Below are 21,260 nucleotides of genomic sequence, written 5' to 3' on the forward strand. Positions count from 1 at the left end.
ACCAGTTCAAATGAGAACTTAAGAGCATTGCTTGACATATTATTCATTATCTATCTAAAAAATATTAGTAACCTAAACAATGCAATAACAATATGGATTTTTTTTAATCTATGTATTTATTTGGTATTGTGTACCCCACCTAATGCCCTAAATCAGTTGGGATAGGCTTCGTACAGAAAATAGATGGATGAAATATAATAATCAATTAAAATAGAAAAATTACAGCTGAAACTGAACTAGAAGCCACTAGGTGGCAGAGAAGTTACTTAACTGCTGATATTAGTGCAACAGCTTTGCATCTACATATCACTCAGAGGAAACTGGTGTTTGCTTGCTTCTGCACAGTTTGCTTACCTGGGCAAAGGGGGTCACTATCAAGTCTTCTCCGTGGCTAAAAGGAGAGGGAAAAAAACATCATCATCATCATCATCAAAAAACCTGATAGTGGTGTACAGCGGCAGTCAGGCGCAATAAAAACAGGAAGCGACTCACAGTTCTCCAAAGATGGAAGAGTTTCGAGAAAGGGACTTGGGTGACAGTTCATAGTCGCTGTCGGAGCGGTAGAGGAAGGACTCTCGACGCTGGCCGTGGCTCGCCAGGTTGGGATGAAGAACCAGGCCCGAACTCGGGGAGGCTTGTGGGTCTGAGGGACTGCAGCACAATGATGGGCCATTCTCTCCCTCCAAACTGAAGACAAGAGATTAAAAAATTTGAAGAAAAATGTGACGCTCTGCATTTTAAGAAAATGCTGACAATTTTGATTCACCATCGACCTATGCGTTTATGAAGAAATCTACTGTATGTCATTTGCAGGTTCAATAAGTGCTGTCTTGTGCAACATTCTCACAAATCCCATCAAGTAAAAGAGGTGGTAGCATAAAGCCTGAAAAGATTACGCATCAGTCCGCCTTTGACCTAGATTAGAAACAACAACTCTTTTGCTTAATAAATAAGTGTGCTTTGCTGGTCAAACAGCTCTGCCTCACTAGAATATTGCCTTTGGCATTTGTGTTCAGTTATATTTACTCAATCGAGCGAGTCTTGAGGACACAAAGCACCGCACCTCTGCCCAACAAAATCTGATTAATGTGAAAACTCAAGAGGGACAGACTGCGTCATCTGCGTCTCATTTCACGTCATCTAAATACCAATTTGACACATTAACACAACGCTTTCATGACATAAATCTCATAATCTGCGACAGACAGTTTTCTAACGAAGTGAACTTTCTGATATTAGATCCAAACTAATAGACCGACATAATAAAACATTGCGTTTTTTTAAAACAACCTCAGCATTTCTAAGATTATGTGCTGCAATTCAAAACAAAAATGCAGAAATACGCAAAGCGGAAACAAAAGGCAACAAGGTTCAGTAAAAGAGTCACCTGGGGGCTGAGAGTTGCGCTTCACTGACCATCTCCTCGCTGAAATCAAAGTACCCAACTCGGCATCGGACAGACTTCCGTAACATTCCTCTCATCGGGGTTCAAGCGTTTCGAGAGACACTGATGCTGTTACTATTAACTCAGGAACACGTGCATGACACACACAGAAACAACAGACTTTTTGTCCAGTCACAGACTACATGCTCGGATAACGTAGGCTTGGCAGATGGATAGGGCACATCTGGGCTGCACCACAAGTAAAGGATTCAGTGTTTATCTGACTGACTATCTGTTTTCCTTCCATGTTAAACCTCTACGGATTATCTAGTGAGTTCACCCAAATGACTACGCTGTACAACGATACAACACATGAAATAGCTCACATATAAAATACTAAATAAATCAGTCAGGGGTTTGGGCTATAGTACTGTATTATTGTTTTCCATTTTTTCCCCCCTCTGTACATTTGGGACAATTATGCTTCCATGTTTTATGAGAACAATTTGGGAATAGGATTGGGAATTTGTTCCATAATCTCTAAATCCAGTTCAATGAAGGCATAGTTTGTTGAGTGTGGTGTTGAATAACAAGGAGCGCTGGAATAAAAGATCCATGACCTTAAATAATAAATCAGTGACGAAACTGATGTTCAATATTATGAAGAAAAAAAACACCCCAACCAAAAAGCGACAAAATCTTAATAAAAAAAAAAAACTAGAATATCCATCCATCCATTTCCTGAACTAGTTGCCAGCCAATCGCAGGGCACACAGAGACGAACAACCACCCACAATCACAAACACACCTATGGACAATTTGGAGTGTTCCATTAACCTGCCATGCATGTCTTTGGAATGTGGGAGGAAACCGTAGTACCCGGAGAAAATCCACGCAAGCACAGGGAGAACATGCGAACTCCACCCAGGAAGGCCGAAACCCGGACTCAATCTCACGTCCTCTGCACTGGGAGGCGAACGTGCTAACCAGTCAGCCACCGTGCCGCCAAAACTAGAATATGTTTACGCAAAATGATTTGCTGTTATAGATGCGAAGTTTGCTGAAATAGCTAATAATAAATAATTGTCACAATATTTTTGTCCTGATAATGTACGTAGTGATTAGCGGATGAGAAAAATGTTTCATGCATGACTCTACTGCATAAAGTGCAGAGCAGACATTCATAGTGTGGTGCCGTTCTAAACCTGTGTTTTAGAACCCATTAAATTAGCAGCCATTGTATTTATTCAGCAGCACTATTGGGAAGTAACAAAGTACAAAACAATAGTACTGTTTGTAAAACATTACTTAAGTAGATTTTTTTCAGGTAGCTGTACTTCACGGATTTTGTGCGAAGGAAACTATCTTCTGTTACTTGATGGGTTTGTGCTCAGGCCAAAGCAATAGCGCCATCTGGTGGGATTTCTGATGCCAAAGACCAAAAACTGTTTTGCTCAAATACATAATGAAGACCACTTTTACGACCAACATTTGAAAACAGATATCTGGACTCATTACTTTGTCAAAAATAGCCTCATGAAGATACCCCCCCCCCCCCACTAGATTGTAAAAAAGTCAACCATGGGTGAGATCTTGATTGACTGAGATGATTGACTGGGTTGAACGGGTCTCTATAAAGACTCGGTACCCATCGTCACATTGAAGAGCCGTTCAAAAGACGTTCGTGAACGTCACATCAATAGTGTCCGCAGAAATGCTCCAACACAGTCAAGTCAAGCGGAGCTCTTATGTGAAAATACGGTAAATCTAATGTATGAATGGGGCGGTGGCTAACAACTCTAGTTAAAGAGTAGCGGTACTTCTTCACACATCTACTCACGTAAAAGTAAAAAGCATTGTGTGGTAAAACTACTCTTAGAAGTGCATTTTTTTCAAAAAGTTACTCAAGTAAATGTAACAGAGTAAATGTAACTCGTTACTACCAAGCTCTGTTTAACAGATTTGGAAAAGCAAATATTATCCATCCATAGCTTCATTCATGAGAAGTGGTTGACGACGACTACAATAATTATTTGTGATGAATGTGTTGTGTCTTGTGGCAGCCTAGAAACCACCAGACGCTGGAGTTAAAAAATTCTCAATCTAGAGAAGGTGCAAGGTGTATTTTTTTTTCACTTGTTATCATTAAATTTGTCATTTTTGTTATCAAAACAGAAAGTTATTTTTCATTTTTGTACTTGATTACAGTGATGAAGTAGTCTCTGGAGAAGTGGGTGTATCTTAAATTTACAAGAAAAATCTCTCATTTGTACTTGGTCGCAAAATAATACAATTATCATGACTAGATTAAGAGCAATTTGTAGTCATTACTGAAAACACAACAGCTCGAATTCATGTAAAATGTATTCACCATGAGACAAATGTACAGTATAATGTTGTTAAACAATAATTAGTGAACAATGAACAAAAATAGTGAAAACAGTCACCATTAGAATCTTAAAGTATTTACCACAATTCTTGTGTTTTAACTTACTTTAAAATAAATTAAAAGCTAAGCTACTACAAAACTAAACTAGATTATGGAGGTTAGCGTGTAACCGGCGGTGCCCAGCACGGGGATCGAAGCCACACCGTGAGCAAGTCTCCATTGATTGGCGACAAAGAGCTTCCCTTGAGCCAAAACCTCAGGCCACAGTCACAGCGCAGGACATTATAAGGATTATTTTCTTCGGCATGACCCGCTCTACTCTGCGTTCGGCTCATCAGTCCTCATGCCCAATGTTACACACGTGACACAGCACATATTCCTTAGTATCTCTGAGAAGGGAAGTGAAAAAGCTACCAAAATTCACATGCACATCTCTACTCATGTCGTCTTCCACCTCGGAAAATAGCAAAATAATTCCCACAGTGTTTTGTATTTAAAGGGTATTAAGCTTTTTTTCTCACCATAGAGCATGCTCATAACCTTACATGATACCAGGTAAACTTTCAAGTACAACTGACATAGCTAACCTAAGTTACAATAAATACCCTATAATTTAGAAGGTCTCAATTATTGCCGAAGCTTGAAGCCCGGAAGAGCAATTGAATTGTTGTGAGAATATCGCACACGTGACGGGAGAATGGTCCTTCAGTGAAGTGAAAACTGTATCCCTCAAATATTTCTAAATATCAACCAGTAACCAAAATATTGCAACACTGTCAACAATGGAACCTTGTAGTCTATTGCCCAATAAATAACAAGCAAATGTGGCCCCTGACCATCACTCAGGCAAAATGGAGCCAACGCTTTCAAAAAGTATTGAGGGAAGAGGGCGAGTGCTGCAAACATAAAAGCAAAATACAACATACGACAAACAAAGTTCATCTTCAAACAATAAGTCAGCTAAAAGCCACTCATAAAAATCACGATACAGTAATAAGGGGAGGCTTTCATCTATTTTTGCTACAGCATCTAAAAAAAAGAGATAAATCACCTTTAATAAATTAAGTGCAATGATTCAAACAAAATGTCATATTACCGTTCTTTTTTTTATTTTTTATGGAAGTCACCACAGAGACTTCTTTTTTGTTTTGTTTTGAGTCTCAAAAGTAACTGCATGGGTTACAAACCAATTCCTTTAGTGATTTATCAAGCCAACCTTGGGATTCTTGGACATTCAGTTGAGAGAAAGTTGCAAAAGACTATTTCAAAGGGCATTTAATTTTAAAACTCAAAGCCTCACCTGTTGGTGTCAGCCTTTGTGATGTCAATCCGGGGGAGAGAAGCAATAGGTAGACTCGTTGGCCTGGTGTGAGTCACTGAGTCTTTCTCTGGGGATAGCAAACTTCCCCTATCCCGCTCCTTCTCGGCCTGTCGCCATGACAACGGAGGCAGCTGCAGGTTGCCAGAAAAGCGCCGATGGACTTTGCACACCTCTACTGCAAGGGTGCTACCCAAGGGATATTGCTGATCCTTCTTCTGCTGAGAGACAATGACAAGTGACAGCTAATTTGTGGTTTTGATATTAACACCAAAAAAAAAAAAAGAAGCTCAATGTGTTTTTTCAGGGCTGATAGTGATACTGATTATTAGTCAAGGAGGCTGATAACTAATATTTAGAGCTGATACTCATTTTTTTTTCACATTGCCTTCAAAATACTTCCCTGAAGTACACAGTTTTAAATTGATTTATTATCGGCCGTTGGTTGATGCCGATGTGGATATTCGAAAAAATACTGAATATTGGTGCCGACCTCTCAAACTGAAAGACATAAAAAAAGATATAAATATTACATTATTTTGAGCTTTGGCATAACAAATGAGAAGGGCTAATAAGTCACTTTGGAGTGTGTGTGTGTGTGGGGGGGGGGGGTATCAATACAGTAATAAGCATGAAATAGACATGAGTTAAGATATAATTTTGCCCTTGGGTCATTTTGAAATTGACCTTATGGTTAAAGGAGCAAGGAAGTCTGCTACTCATTAGGAGTCTTTCTGCTGACTTTGCAGTATTGGAAATTCAATCGGTCTGATATATTGTGCCGGTTTTTGAGACGTATCGTATGATGTGCATCCTGGGTAAAAAGTGAAAATTGAGACTCGGAATACCGCAAATGTTTCCTGAAATATGTTTCCACTGGGGACCAATTTTCAAAACACATGCACTGCAAAAATATCCTCATCAATATTTTATTATGGTACAGCATTACAATTCTACCTCAATTGACTATTGATCGCATCACTGACCTTCGAACATAATTCTAGTACTTTATTGATTTCTTGGCTCAAATGGCAGAAACTGATGGAAACATTGCAATTTCTCTTTAAGTGTTGTCATGCATTTACGTGAACCAGGATAACAACATGTTTTGAATTTGATTGCCTTTTTTTTTTATATCATCAATACAGAAAGATGGTCATGAAACATACTGAGCAAAGATGACAGGTACAACATGCCAAAATGAACAAAGCGAAGCCACAATGACTAGTGGAGGTGGAGTGGGTGATTTATACATGGAGATGAAAGAGCTTTCTTGGCTACAACGCCTCAACGCGTGTTTTCCCAAACAGGGGTGCATGAACATATTGCAGGAAGTACGGTACATGGAAAAATGTAATAATGTATTTCCAAGATGAAAATATTCAGTCATTTCATAAGCCCGTCAATAAAATGGTATGTGTGCGCTACAACTTGTATCCTCTGGGAGACAATAAATTGTGGCACAGCCACGGCAAAATTACAGCAAAGTGTATCATAAAACCTCAGATGACTGATGCAAAGGGAGTAAAACTACTAAATATTAATAGTGTTTTGTTCCTGATATTTTAGGAGTAAGTTTAAATGCCTGTTAAAGGGGACTGAGTATTCAAAGGAGCTCAGTTTTTTTAACCAAATGTTACATGAGTTCTATATATAACAAATGCAGGTTTCCTTTTTATTTTGATTTGTTTTTTAGTTTTGTTTTTTAAGTTCAAACACATAGGCACGACTCTACAGCGGCCAACTTCATCCCCAAGTGGAGATTTCTTGCTATAAACGTACTTCTCCTGCATGGAATCCAGCGAGTCCGTTATGCTTCCGCTATGTACTGCATGCACTTGCACTGCTCCGATTGGCCGGGATTGGCTCAGGTGTTCACTCCCACAACAGCACAGACACTAGCGAGACTTACGCTGGGCATGAAAGCGCCCATAATTTTCAGCGCCCATAATTTTCAGCGCATTACATACCGGGAAATAAAAGGTTTCAAATTACAGTACCGGTATATTAAGTCTCGAGGCAGCACCTCCCACTTTTGAGGTTCGGGCTGCAAAACTTGTCTTTAGCCTTGCTGAATGGAGTTTGCATGTTCTTCCAGTGCTTGCATGGGTTTTATCGTTTCATCCCACATAAAAAAAGCAAGTTAGGTGCATTGAAGACTCTTAACTAATTCTATAGGTTTGAATGTCTGTTTGTCTAAACATGACCTGCCAGAGAGCACCCTGCCTGCTGTGAACGGTAGGGGTGGGAATCTTTGACTCGCGATTTGATTCGATTCCGATTATTTTTTTAGTCTGCGATTCGATTCACAATCGATTTTTGATTGACAATGATTTCTGCTTAAATTTATAGATGTGCAAAGAATCGTCATGATCTACTCCAGTCTTACTCGCTAATGCTAATTAGAGTGCTACTCGCGGCACCTTAATCACTCAAAAGAACGGCTATTCATACAAAACGCTTCCGGAATGTATACAGAGAAGCATCTTAACATTACTCACCGGCATATGCTCTTCCTTATGCTGCAAAAAACCCTACTTTTGTTGGCATAACTTGATCGTGACTTTTTCCTTCTACTCTCTAAAGCGCCTACAACTTAACAGTGTATCAGACACGGAACCACACTGCCCCTAAATGGCCAAATCGGGTACAACATGAACGACGCACCCAGTAAAGGCACACAAAACACAAACATGGGCAAGACAGTACCAAATAATTGAAAGGAAATTGATTTTGGGACATTTAAAATCAATACTGAATGAGAATCGCAATTCTTATGAGAATCGATTTTTTGGGCACAACCCTAGTATAAAACATGGATGCCATGTTAAGAATAGATAAGCATCTTGGATCACGCTTTATACAAATGTTTTCTGAATTAATTTGACAAAACAGACAAAAGGAACAGATAAATCCAGAGTCTGATGGGAGCCAGACACAGTAGGGAATTATCATCTGTCCTTCGAGCTCCTATTGGACGTTGTCAAAGTAAATGATCTGGCCAGTCATCGCAGTCATAAACAGAAAGGAGTAGAAAAGAAACAGATGGGCCCCTCTTTCAGATCCATCCTTCTTCCTCGTATGTTTCCATTCAATCGGTGCCCAAAATGTCATCCTGGCGTGGGCTGTCTTAACACTCTTTGTCCTCTTCCCACCTCACTCAATCATCATCATAACACTCTCTTTACACGCACACACGCACGCACACACACACAGTACAGTCATTTTTTGAGTCAAAAACTACACACAGACCCACTGACTCATACTGCCTGAGCATATCCGTAGACTGCCTCCATAGGAAACAGTTTAACAACAAACATTTTGAGTCATAATGAATCTTTTTACGCAATACCATGAAATGGATGCGTAATGAATGTGTCCCGGAACACTGGATTCTTGTTACATTGAAGGCTAACGGGAAGAATCAATACTTACGTCTCCCGAAGTGACTCCTTGAACACTACGGCTTTTCTTCATTATGAGCCACTTTCAGTTCAACAGCTTTTTTCTTCTTCTCCTGCTTTGGAAATATCACCAGTAAACCTGCGATGGGAAGTATAAATAAGAAGCACAGTTAGTTATTCCGCTCTCGATGTAGTTATTTTCCCACTTACACAGATAGCACACGAGGTTTTAATCAGGACATTAGCACCCCTGTCACTGCCATAGTGACCTCATATCACCTACTATATTGGTTATAGTAGAATCTGTGGCAACATTACTCATTGCCGTTCAACAGCAACACCAGAGTAAGAATAGAGACCAATGGACCAAAAGATGCCCTCCATACCGCGCGCCCCCCAGCAAAGTAACTTTGCCATAACTATAAAAAAAGAAAGAAAAGAAAAAGGTATACAAAGAAGGCCAGTGAACTAATGCTGTAAACTACATTAACAAAATAATGCTTCTTTCCAACCTGTTACTTTAGATAATTGTTGTTATTGTTAATTAAATCGTGATGTTGGAAGATCTTTCGCATTACTAGACATCAGCCCTGTTTTTACAAATGGATCAGTGCTTAATGTGATCTTTTTGCCTATTTAATGGGATTTTTAAGTACCCACCCCATTAGCTCAATTCCTATTAGACTTTAACTGTGCTGTGTAATTAGTATGTGTTGCCAAATGCCATTGATTGTGCTTTGCATGCTAAACAACAGAAAAACATCAGCATGTTAGCTGCAGTAAAGCAGCCTACTGAGCAAACTAATTGATTAGCGTTCCTATTCCTATTGTCAGCAATCACATTTTAAAATCTTACATCAGAATAAACTGAATTGCAGGTTCACATTGTTCATGCTGAAAATATATGCCTGATGTTCTTCCCAGCAACTTGTACCAATTGACCCTGAAAATAACGCCTAAACTTATCAATTATAAACTAACCGCAGTTGGAAACTCACCAAAAGGCAGACATAAGTGACTAATCTTTGTGACAGAAATGGATCAATATTTCCATGTCACTATTGATTCCGTTCACCATCCACATTAGCCCTGTACTTAACATGACGACCATGCTTGAACCTAGGACTGTCGGAGTTCTTTGTGAGATAGTTAGGGTCACAAAATGAGATATGTTGAGGTACGTCACTGATGCAGCCTTTTTAGATTATTGCTGTGAGAGTGTTGAAGAGTGTTTAATTATATAACATAATCGCTGCAGCTCTGCACTGCGATTGGCTGGCAACCAGTCCAGGTTGAACCCCACCTCCCGCCTTTGGGGTAGATGCCACAGACTTCCGACTTCCGTATGTCACACACCCACACTGTTTCCGGCCACTGCTGCGACACACGGGCCGCGGCTTGGAAAAAAAAAAGGCGGACTGGCGATGACGGAAGAGGGCATGAAGGGTATGTAAACTTGCAAGCACAACTGTACAAACACAAGTTGCTTATTTGATCAAACAATGGAGTGAAAATACACACCTCCCTTTTCAATGCATGTTAACCTTGCAATAGGTCGTCTCCATGGTGGCGTTCTGTGCCTCTACAAGTAATTGGTTGTTGATGGAGAAGTAGCAACCATGAAGTGGCACTTGAGATGCTGCTCGCCAAGTATTTTGTTTGGAGATTGATTGGAACACCAATAAGCTGTTGTGTGCGGCAACACAGTTACTGTCCTGGTATCTCCCCATGTTGCCTCTATCACACCAGCTTTGACTGTTTAGTAAACAAACAATAAACGCGTGTGTACCGATGTGAACAACTTCAGCAAGCATCTATTATAGTGTGTTGCCACTCATATACAATTGAGAGCTGCGAAGAGCAGCGTGAATGAATGGCATACATTAAAAATGACACAGCACTTGCTTTTATGGTGCCATAACAAAGAAAGCTCAAGAAATCCTCATTTAAACTGCAACGAATTATGCTTATTTAATCAAAGCGAATAATAAGAGCATTCAACACCATGTGCACAAAAATAACATGAAGAATTGCTCATAAGTCATTCACTAACTCACGAGAGAGTCCAAATAATAAAACACGGTTATGAATAAAAGACTATATTATGACCTGAATGGCATGCAGGGGACCTTGATATTTGCGGACTGCAATAGGCGAATTTACGCAAATAATCAACGGCTCACACTCACCTCCCAAAAGGTGATATAATATGTTTTAAAAATTAAATTTACCAATAATAATAGTTTAGATTAGGGAATTTTGACCTTTTTGACCTTGAGGCACAAGTTTTCCTGTACAAAATGTTGCAGGGCTCATTCAGGAATTATGGGAGAAAGTGTTCATTATTATGCGTCTTTCAAATCACATTATTTCTTCTCTCCGTTTAAAAAAAAATCTGAATAGTAATGCTCCAAGCGTACACGGCTGGCTTTTGTTTACACACTGCAGCTCCCGCGAGAAATGGCTTATGTGCTAGTCAGTTAATCATCATGTGGTTTATTCAGCCAATCAGGTGCCTGTATTGTGAATTGTGAATACAGGCACCCAATTGGCCGCGTAACACGGACACGGAAGGTAAACGCGAATTGCAGCACATTGTAAGCAGAAAGGCTCATTATTTTGCAGCGAAACAAGACCACGACGATAGCAAGGAACTTTTAATACTGTGAATATTGTCACATTCCTTATTATCAGTTTTTTTCCCCTTCTTCTTCTTCTTTTTTTCTTTTCTTTTTTTATCGTCACCACGCGGGCCAGATATGAAACTCGGGCTTGGATTAATCGGCCGACCAATTTAGTCGGCTGATATTAGCTCTTTTAAAATGTGTCATTGGGGGAATGTTTGAATTGTTGTCTTATTTTGTAATGTGGCCATGGGTTAAAAAAAGAAAGAAAAAAAAGGTTGGGCTGAAAAAAATAAAAAAATAAAATAAAATAAAAAGATGAGGTTTCCACATCTTGCATGACATTGACGTGAAGTAAAACTGCTGAAAGCCTGCCTGTATGTAGAGAATACATTATCACGGTAAAGATCCAATGTGTACTGACTTGAAAAACATTACATTCTCAGGATGTGAGCAGCAACAGCTGCCAAAAGGTTAACCAAAAGTATGACATTGCTGTTTTTAATACATACATTAAATCACCACATCTGTTTCCATAACAGGAAAAACAACTGAACAAAAGAAAGATGAGATCACAAAACCAAATTAGATTCAGCGTAGTCAATCAGTCGGAATGGAGATAAGTGAGGACAGGGTGAGTGTATTTACGTCACTCTTACAAATGGCCCAATCTAAATTCTGGTACAATTGATTATGAAGTAGTGACTGCGGCCAAAGGCAAAGCAGCATTGTAGTGTTTAATCAGCAATCAGATTGTGAATAAAAAGAATACAAAAGAAGAGACCGTCCCGAAAAGTACACCCTGTTTAAATCCTATTAAACTATTAAAAGTGAAGTCCTGTCTCAACTGACTAGACATGAACATCAACTGTTCACAAACTGAATATCTCATCATATGGCTGACTGATGTCTAAAATTGTGATGTAAATAAATGCAAACAAGATGCTTGTGTTAATGGTAAACTCGATTTGAATCTGTAGCCCACTAAAAATGCAATTGTAATAATTTATTTAAAATTAAATCTAAAATGTGTACATATGCTGAGGATGCTATTGGATGTTTTTATTTGGTATTTAGTTAATTATCAAGATTACTGAATGAACAATACTGAGCTCTTTTAGAAAATAAAAAATATTATTTTTTTTTATCAAGATTCCGCTTCTTTTGCTCCACTTTTCTGTACTTGTCAGTGAATAATGCATGAATCGCAGTAACAAAATTCAGGCTTGAGCGGGAGGTGGATAATAGTGAAAATGTACAAAGCTGAGTCCAATTAGGATTGCTCAGCCTTGGCAATAGTCTCAGCTCCACTGAGTGCCATTTTACATTTTGAAATTCCTCTCTACCAATAGCTTGTCGGGAAATTACAATTGGCAAAACCAAGTTAAAAAACACATGTAATCAATCACTCAGTCACACTATTCTTTATAAGCCACAAAAAGTAATAAAAAATAAATAAAAAGACGAATAAACCAACTGCGGGTATATGTGCTTTAGTAAAAGCAAATTTTGATGCCAGTATGAATAACAAAGCCAGAAATGTAAAACTGCTTCTATTCTATTCTATAATGGGGCAAACAGAATGCCACATCATGATGGCATTTAAAGCCAACTTACGTGATGCTTGTTTTACAGCAGCGCTGCACAATCTCTAAATCGCTAAATGGCAACTAAGACACAGCAAGTATTCATTATCTTTGAATTGGGATGCACACTGTGGTGTGGTGGTGGTACTTGCCTGACTTCAGTGCATATAGCGTGGGTTCAGTTCTGCGAATAGTTGTCTGTCTCTTTATGTTGCCTGTGATTGACTAACCCAGGCTTGATCGGAGTCTGACCCTGCCTTTTGTCCAATGTTATAGCTTTGGATAGCAACCAGCGCCCCCGTAACCCTGAAAAAAAAGGAAGAGTGTTAGCAGAAATGTATTAGTGTTCGCCCCAAGCACATATACCAGATTGAAGGGGAATTCAGTAATTCCTTGACTCTGCCAAACATTTGAAAATGTGTGGTTAGAGTTATCACAATGATCAAGATGTTAAATCAGAACACAAACAACCACAGTGGAAATGAGTTGTGGGTCCAATGAATAACACAAGTGATGACGCTGATAGGCAGTCACTACCACACCTACTACTACTACTACTAAATAATAATAATAATAATAATAATACATTTCTGCCAAATGTCAAATCAATATGATTGCAGCAAGAAATCTTGGTTGACCTAATTTTTTAATGGAAAGTAATGGGTTACTTGATTGCGCAAAGTACACACCAGGGATCACCAGCGTGGTGCCCGCAGTCACCAGGCAAGCCTCATGAGTAGCCTGTGGTCCTTCTAAAACTAGCTCATCAATAGTGGGACATTGCGATTTCCTAGGAACATTGCAGAAGTGATCCTTTAAAAAGGTGGAAACCTAATCATTTTTAGAATTCATGTACATGAACGGTATCTTCAGTTTTCAAATAAATTAATATACTTGATTGCATATTGTGGCCATGCGGTAAATGATCAGACAAGGAGACGACCCGCAATATAATAAGAACTTTATAGATTCTTTGCGCGAATTTGTTATTTCAGAAGTGTGTATCAGACTGGTAGCATTAATCAGTACCTAAGAAGTAGCTCACAGTTTCAAAATGGTTGCGGACACCTGGTATACACATTAATGCTTTGTTTAAAAACAGTTGTTGACACTGATAAGCAGGCATTGCTGCAACTACTACTCGTGTTTACCTCAGATATGAAATCTACTTGGGTGGGTGGCCTCCGGCGGTGGAGATGGGAGGCGGGTTTGACGGGAGGTGGGTCTCAGTCCTGTTACTACGTCTCCTCTAGCCTCACGATCCACAAGTGAGTGGTGGCGAACTAACGTCACATGCGGTATATCCTATCGCGACACGTTTTTTTTCCTTTTTAAACATATTTTTAATAAATTTTCTTGAAAACTTCTTGGGTGGTGTCCCACCCAAGTATTAACATGGTGTGGGGAACACTGCTACTAACTATACTATCTATTGCTACAATTCAAATAGGCATCATTATCATTAGTATTAATACATGTACTGTACTCTTCTGATAGTTCAACTCAAATAACTAAAGGTCAAATTCTTGGTTGCTCTAATGTCTTAATTGATTGTTTATGTACTGTAACGGCATATCATTGTAAAAAAAACAACAACGTTGTTTTCATTTGTGGGAATATGCCACATATCCCTCCCACAAATGAAAAATCCCCTTTTCTACAAATATGACCATGTCTCTGCGTTCCATAGCCAATAACGAGTGGGCTGTATTCTGTGTACATCTTCTTCAGGCGGAAATTGCCAACGCAATGGTGTAAGTGGGGTTTGCAATAACTTAAAAAAACGCATGTGAAGTACATCAAAGCCAGCATCGATTGATGAACAACTCAATGTCGCCAAACTTAACAAAACAAACTGTTTGTTCACTGTACTGTGTCGTTAGACCGGGCGGACACTGGGCAGGAATAGGTCGAGTCAAACAAAATACATTCGGAAACAGAAGCAGCAACATTTAAAGTGTGTATACCTCCAAGAGTTCGCGGTTAATCCAGCGGTGCCGTTGAACGTCCGCAGTCCGGCCACCAGTGCTGCTTGCTCGGTCTCACATCTCGGTGGGCTCGCCCTTCTTTATTTGTGCGGTTCGCGCTCGTTGGCCCTAGCGAGCCCAACAGCTCATCGATTGGCTTTGTCACCGGCCACGCAAATCCCTCCGCGAGCCAATGCCTGTGTGCTACGCCCCCATGTGCCGCCCCACTCCCGCCGCGATCCATCCGACACACAGCCGTTTGTAAAGAATGGAACTCATCACCCGTCTGCTCCAGCAGCTGTTGCACCGACAAACGATTTTACTGGATGGAGCGCCTCTATGAACAGTTTTATTCGTGAATCATGAACGACAGTCAAACGGATTACACATTGAATTAACACAACCCAAAATATACGTATCAAATGAAATATAGTTCTATCTACATTATAGTTGTATCTACATTGTAATATTAATTCAGTGTTGTAAATGTTATCATTGCTATTCCAGTGTGCTGTTTTTTTCCTTGACATTAAAATGTATCAACATCCCTTGCTTTCCATTTTATTGATATTGTATTTCTCATTTAAATAGCATTTGTATGTTTGTAAATGTGATGTATTTGTCATCTGTGACTGAGTTCCAGGTATTGCGCACAACTCATACTTACATCCACAACATAGGATGAGTTAATAAGAAAAGTATGTATTTTGACTGAAGGTGGTACTGGGGCTACATGTCACACTTTTTTACACTCAAATACTTCTTGGAATCACTATATAAACAAAATGTATACCAGATGAGAGACCAGATATTTCAGGTATTTGTGGCATTTCCATCATCATAAATCATCATCATCATCATCATCATCATCATCATCATCATCATCATCATCATCATCATCATCATCATCATCATCATCATCATCATCATCATCACCAATTGGCACTCATCTCTGATCACAATGTGCTATTATTCTCTTTTCAGACACTAACATGACTCCCGACCTTAAAGAGGAAGAACAATGGCATTCCCCTTTTTGTTGTGCTCTCTGGTGGAGAAGATATTTGCAATGTGACAACCAACCCATGTGACAACAATCCCAGGTCTCACTTTATCAATGACAATTTATTACATTCATGCAATTGTTGTTACTGTAGTGGTGATGGCATATCAAAGTAAGCACCATTTATATTTTGCACTTCTCAATGTTTGAAATAAGGTATCATAATAATAATAATAATAATAATAATAACAATAACAATAATAATAATAATAATAACAACAACAATAATAATAATAATAATAATAATAATAAAAACAAAAAGTAACAATTTGTGTGTGAATACTGAAACTGATTTAATAGTTTAGATGTAGAATGTGAGACTTAAAGTCTCAATTGGTCAAAAAATGTGAACGGTATCTCTTAAAGTTGGCCATTATACCGTGGAAATTTTGGAGGATTTGGGGAATATGATGACCTACATTTCCTGAATTGTTTGAATATTTTGAAGTTTGAATCAGTGAAGAAATGTTGACGGGGTGTATACAGGCAAAAAACAACAATATTTTAAATCAAAATATTCTAGTAAAATGTGGAATTTTGATAAAATGATTATGAGCTGAACTCATCTAATTCACTTCAATGTTTTGTTTTGGGGGTTTTTTGTTGTTGAAAAATGTGAAATTCTGGGGAAAGTGTGGATTTTTGGAAAGTTGCCGCAAAATGTTCTGAATTTTGCGAATCTTTGGAAATTTGAATGATCTGAATTGGTTGAGATGAATACATCTATGATGTGATTATCACACGCTGACCGCTGCGTATAAAGTGGACACGTGTGCTGAGTGCACAGTTGGGACTGTGGACAAATTTTCAGAGCCTTTTCCACCATCATTTAAACGTTTTTATTTATTTTTTACTGTTACTCACGTATTGGTGTTGTGTTCAAGGCCACGTGCGTCAATCTTGGCGAACAATCTGAACGCCACGGCTGTTGCCAAGCAACAGCTGTCCGAGAACAGAAGTGAATTGTGTCCCAGAGCTCTTTCATCCTTTCCATATTTACTTTATCCTTCCTTGTTTTTCTCACTCAAATCATGTTCAGTATTACTGCAGGACAGTATTTTTTTAATATTTTTTTGTGTGTGGCAGATTTACTCACTCTAAAGATGTTGGAATGCCATCAAATGTGTTGTTTGGCAAGAAAATGTATAATTTACCACCCTTTCCAACAGCAGTATTTATCATTTATGATAATTATTTATACAGTATATTTGTAGTGCCTTTACAGCGCATTGCCAACATGCGAACACGAGTGAAAACGCACCACTCAAATTGAATGAGGCTGCCTTGTTAATCTCTATCACGTCGCTAAATAAGAAGCATTTGTATCTATATTTCTTTTGTCATACCGCTTTTTTGACCCGAAGTCATCATTCAATGGAGATATTTAAGATAGTAAAGTATTTTTGAGGCGTAAATAGTTCCAATATCGACGTCAATTTTAGTCGACAGTAGAGGGCGGTATAGGACAAAATGGCAGCACCATGAGAATGATGGATTCATCTGCTTTATTCCACGAACAAAATATAAATCACAATACAGTGTTTAGACACATAAAAACATATTAGTGCTAAGAACATTTTTGTCTATGTCATCATATCATAAACATGTGTCACATTTGTGTTTTAATGTAAAGCATTTGTTCTTTACTCGCTTCCTTTGACTTCTCTCTCACACCCTATCCCTCCACATAAAGTCAGTTGTCCTAAATTTGAAAATACTCAATATTTATATGTTGATAGTGTGAATGCAGATCCGTACAGCAGTGCCCAAATGAGGCCAGACCCGAATAATAGTACAGAATAGAAGGACAAAGGTTGGGCATTTGTTTTACAATTTTAATAAATATTAGAAAACAAAATATAGTCAAGAGCTTATAAAAGTCATTATGAGTCTCGAAGCACTTATTCGTTCTGAAAACCTAATTGTAACCCCTTCACGCTGTCATGAGACATGCATACACGTGAGGAAAACAGCTGTTTTTCAGGAAATGAGATGATGAGATCAGGTTTACCATAAAGTGGGCCAAACTGGTTCGACTACTTCAAACATAAATTTAAAGGGGAAGTATTCTGATTAAAATGCGTTTGTGGAATATGAACAAAGCAACAAAATCCATCCATTTTTTTCCATGTCAGGGGGCGGCCATTTTGTCACTTGCCGTCGACTGCAAATTACATCAGTTTCACAAGAAAAAGAAGAAAAAAAATGCAATGTTCATTTGCAAGATATACAACAGCTGGTTGTCAGATGTAGCATGGAGTAAGGATGACTTTTCCTGCCATTACATTTTTAAAACAACAGGAACACAAAGCTCAATTAGCATACAAAAAATACAAGCCAAGTCAGGTTAATCGATACAATCATGTGGTCTTGCCTAATTGGACAAAATACTTTACCACTCTTCCCAATTTAACCCTTCGCCACTTCGAAACATGTGGAAAAAGCCGAAGATTGTGAAGAAGATGATGGTATTTCCTGTCAGTGCAAGACTACAGGCACCCCATTCAATCTGTAAGGGAGAAAGAAGGAGGTTAAAGAGGCTGGGCATTTTAATTTTTCCATTCTGGCTTCTCACAATCACAAAAACATTTTGAATTGAAACAAAACAACTAATGTGCCTAATGGCAAGCCGTGTGTATGTATCTGATTTAAAAAAAATAATCATTTGACAGCTTTAAATACTCAACTCTGAAAAATATTAAATATGTGCAGCCCTAATTGACAGGCTAAATAGAAAATCAGCATTGAGTTCCAGGAGTGATGTTCCTTCAAATAACCAAGGTTGGGGAATCCGGGTCCAGAAAGTAAAAATCCTGAAACAGATTGGCTTTAGCCAACAGTGCTTCTATTCAACTGTTTTTTTTTACTTTCTGGACCTGGATTCCTCAACCCTGCAAACAACAAATATTCATACACAAACGCTTTGAAAACACATAAAGACACAATCTTTGTGTATTTTTTCTTCTTAATGTATCTCCATGCCCTAAGAGACCAATATGAGCACAGCAGGAATAGCCAGTAGGCCTATATAGTTTTTTTTAATTTAACAGTTAAAAAAAATTGCTATTATTATTTATTTATTTATTTATTTATTTTAGAAAATCGCCGGGCCCTAATCGCATACCATGATAAGGGGCAAAGGACTTACAATACAAGAAAATCACTGCCATTAGTTGCTCTACAAATACACGGTGGTGAGACAATGATGTTGTGTAGACCCCCCCCCAAAAAAAGATACAAATATGTCATGTTGAGAGTAAACTCACTGAGCCACTATTAGCGAGGACAATGTGGTACCCATAAGATGATACGACGATTCCGGTTGTTAAGAAATAGGCCAGGTCTCTGCACACACTGTTGGAGTTGTCTGAGTCATCACTGACACGGTTGACTAGGAGAAGTGGGGCAGGACTTAGGATGTAAAAAAACAGCACAAATACTGGCCAGTAAACTCTGGGGAAGAAAAAGACAAAGCAAAAGAGGAACCAAATAATTTACCAATGATACAACTGGTAACTAGAGGTTACAGTTATTTTTTGAATTGTGATTTGTGATTGCTATATCCCATTTCTGGTTGATTTTGTTGTTAATGTTTGATTTAGCAGTAATATCACTTGGAGGCAATTATCAAATAATTCAAATTGACATTTGGGAATAAATGAATACAATGTCATGGAATAAACATGGCAATTTAGTGTTCACAGCACGTCACTGTAATAATAGCAATAACCGCACTTTACTCTACAAAGACGCATGATTACATACACGGTTGTTTAAAGCCTTTGTGTGTCAAACAACGTACCCATATTGGTCCGCTGCACAACTCACAAACAGAAACGTCAGCCCGATGGCGCTTGCAAAAGACAACCCGACCAGCGCTAGAGGAAGAGAAAACCACATCCACGAGAAAATGATTGCAAACCACATAAACCACTTATGTTTAAATATTACGTTTGCATTAGGATGAATAACTCCACAAACGTTCACATACCAATTACACGATGCTAAAGTTTGCCAAGAAGCTAAACTACTTGAAAAGTCAAAAGTAACAAGTAATCTGCTTTCACACTGGAGCAAATACCTTTGATACCAGGCATTGTGAACAACTAGTCGGTGATTTTGGTTTCCTCTTGCTACTGTTTATGTGCCGCGCGTCACAGTGGACCGACTTCTCGTGTCCCACCAGGGTTTCCCTTCCTTCTCCTTGGTCACGTGACCCATCAAAGTAAGCAGACAATGCTGACGTTCACGCGCGCCCACGACCACCACAATGACTCAATTCAGGCACTTCTTGCAAATGTGACACAAAGCCGCTCGCGGTGAAGTGAAGTCGTTGATTTCACCACATGACAACTTTGTGGTGGACTCAACCGACCGTTAAAACCCGCGTCAACCGAGCGGCGCGGGGTTTGCGTGGTTGGAGCGATGTTGGCATGTCGTCACGTTTCGTTCAAGACTACATACAACACGTTGCAAACGTTACATGACCAAATAAATAAATAAATAAATAAATAAATAAATAAATAAATAAGCAAGACTAATGTAACTACAAAATAGTTTGGAAAAAGTTGTTGTTGTTGTTGAAAACTCTTGTTAATTGAAACTTCGTCAATAAGAATAATAAAAAATGAAAAAAAAGTTAGGACGTTTTAAAGAAGCTTAAGCAAAAAGCAAGCTTAAAATGATCCCTTGTTTAAAATAAAAATAAAAACACGGGCAGGTAACCAGAGTATGGTGGAAAGGATAACAATTAAAATGTGCACAACGAAGACACCATCTTGGAAATTTTGGAATGATCCAAAAATTTGAGCACCGTGTACTCTTCGGTTTCGTACAAATTGGATGTAACTTGACCTCAAAAGATATGACATACAGGTGCTCATCAATTTTTTTTATATCCTCAAAAAGTTGAATAATTTCCACAATTCCATTCAAAAAGTCAAACTTTCATAAATTATAGATTCAGGGGCCACAATTTAATTGATTTCAAGTATTTATTTGTTTATCTTTACATTATTTGGGCTTCCAGCTCATCAACCCCATGAAAACAGGATTTCCCCAAATTAGAATACCGTGAAGAAATCACGTTTGGGAAGTATGCATTGTGGTTTTGCATGGAAAAAAATGATTCTTGCATGGATGGTATATTTCAAAACGATATATCAATCTTCAGTAGTTGGCTGGGAATCCCTTTGCCGTGGCATTGCCTGGGAAGCCCAGGCTTTCTTGATGCTCCTTGTTTTTAGGTCTGGTGACCCTCATTTTCCTCTTGATAGTACCGTATTACCAGAGGAAAACGAGGGCCACAATACACTAAAACCATGGAATACAGATAATTACAATCACTGGAGAATTTAGTCTATAAGGAATCTATTAACATAGTGGTAAAAAAAAAAGAAGATTCTGTACATAACTTTATAAAGTAGGATGGTGGTATGAAACTTGTATTGTTGGTATACAACCTAATCTACAACAATACTAACTCAAATTAAGTTTTATTATTATCTATGATTTTCTGGAACTAT

At 38.5% G+C, this 21,260-nt stretch overlaps 2 protein-coding genes across 4 annotated transcripts in view; both read right to left on the bottom strand.

The window, feature by feature from the left end:
- The window catches only part of LOC147181099 (3',5'-cyclic-AMP phosphodiesterase 4B-like), a 40,912-nt gene extending 26,092 nt beyond the window's left edge, over positions 1-14,820 (bottom strand). The window contains exons 1-6 of one of the 3 annotated variants that reach the window (XM_086078519.1): positions 14,673-14,820; positions 12,858-13,011; positions 8,527-8,634; positions 5,074-5,309; positions 493-687; positions 355-391 (exon numbers count right to left, since the gene is read on the bottom strand). In XM_086078519.1, coding sequence (XP_085934645.1) covers positions 355-391; positions 493-687; positions 5,074-5,309; positions 8,527-8,568 — 510 coding nt within the window. In that variant the 5' untranslated portion in view covers positions 8,569-8,634; positions 12,858-13,011; positions 14,673-14,820. Of the gene's footprint in view, positions 1-354; positions 392-492; positions 688-1,387; positions 1,542-5,073; positions 5,313-8,526; positions 8,635-12,857; positions 13,012-14,672 lie in introns of those variants that run through there. The other 2 variants (XM_086078510.1, XM_086078528.1) reach the window with 2 other exon arrangements.
- Positions 14,821-17,549: 2,729 nt separating this feature from the next.
- Positions 17,550-20,156, bottom strand: LOC147181101 (leptin receptor gene-related protein-like). The gene is made up of 4 exons (XM_086078666.1): positions 19,817-20,156; positions 19,538-19,613; positions 19,002-19,188; positions 17,550-18,244 (listed from the first exon to the last, which is right to left on the bottom strand). The coding sequence occupies exons 1-4, from the start codon at positions 19,830-19,832 to the stop codon at positions 18,128-18,130; spliced, it is 396 nt and encodes a 131-aa protein (XP_085934792.1). The 5' UTR covers positions 19,833-20,156; the 3' UTR covers positions 17,550-18,127.
- Between the last annotated feature and the right edge of the window lie 1,104 nt (positions 20,157-21,260).

Source organism: Leptonotus elevatus, chromosome 1, assembly GCF_054856555.1.
Source record: "Leptonotus elevatus isolate MCC_2025b chromosome 1, RoL_Lele_1.0, whole genome shotgun sequence".
NCBI lineage: Eukaryota > Metazoa > Chordata > Actinopteri > Syngnathiformes > Syngnathidae > Leptonotus > Leptonotus elevatus.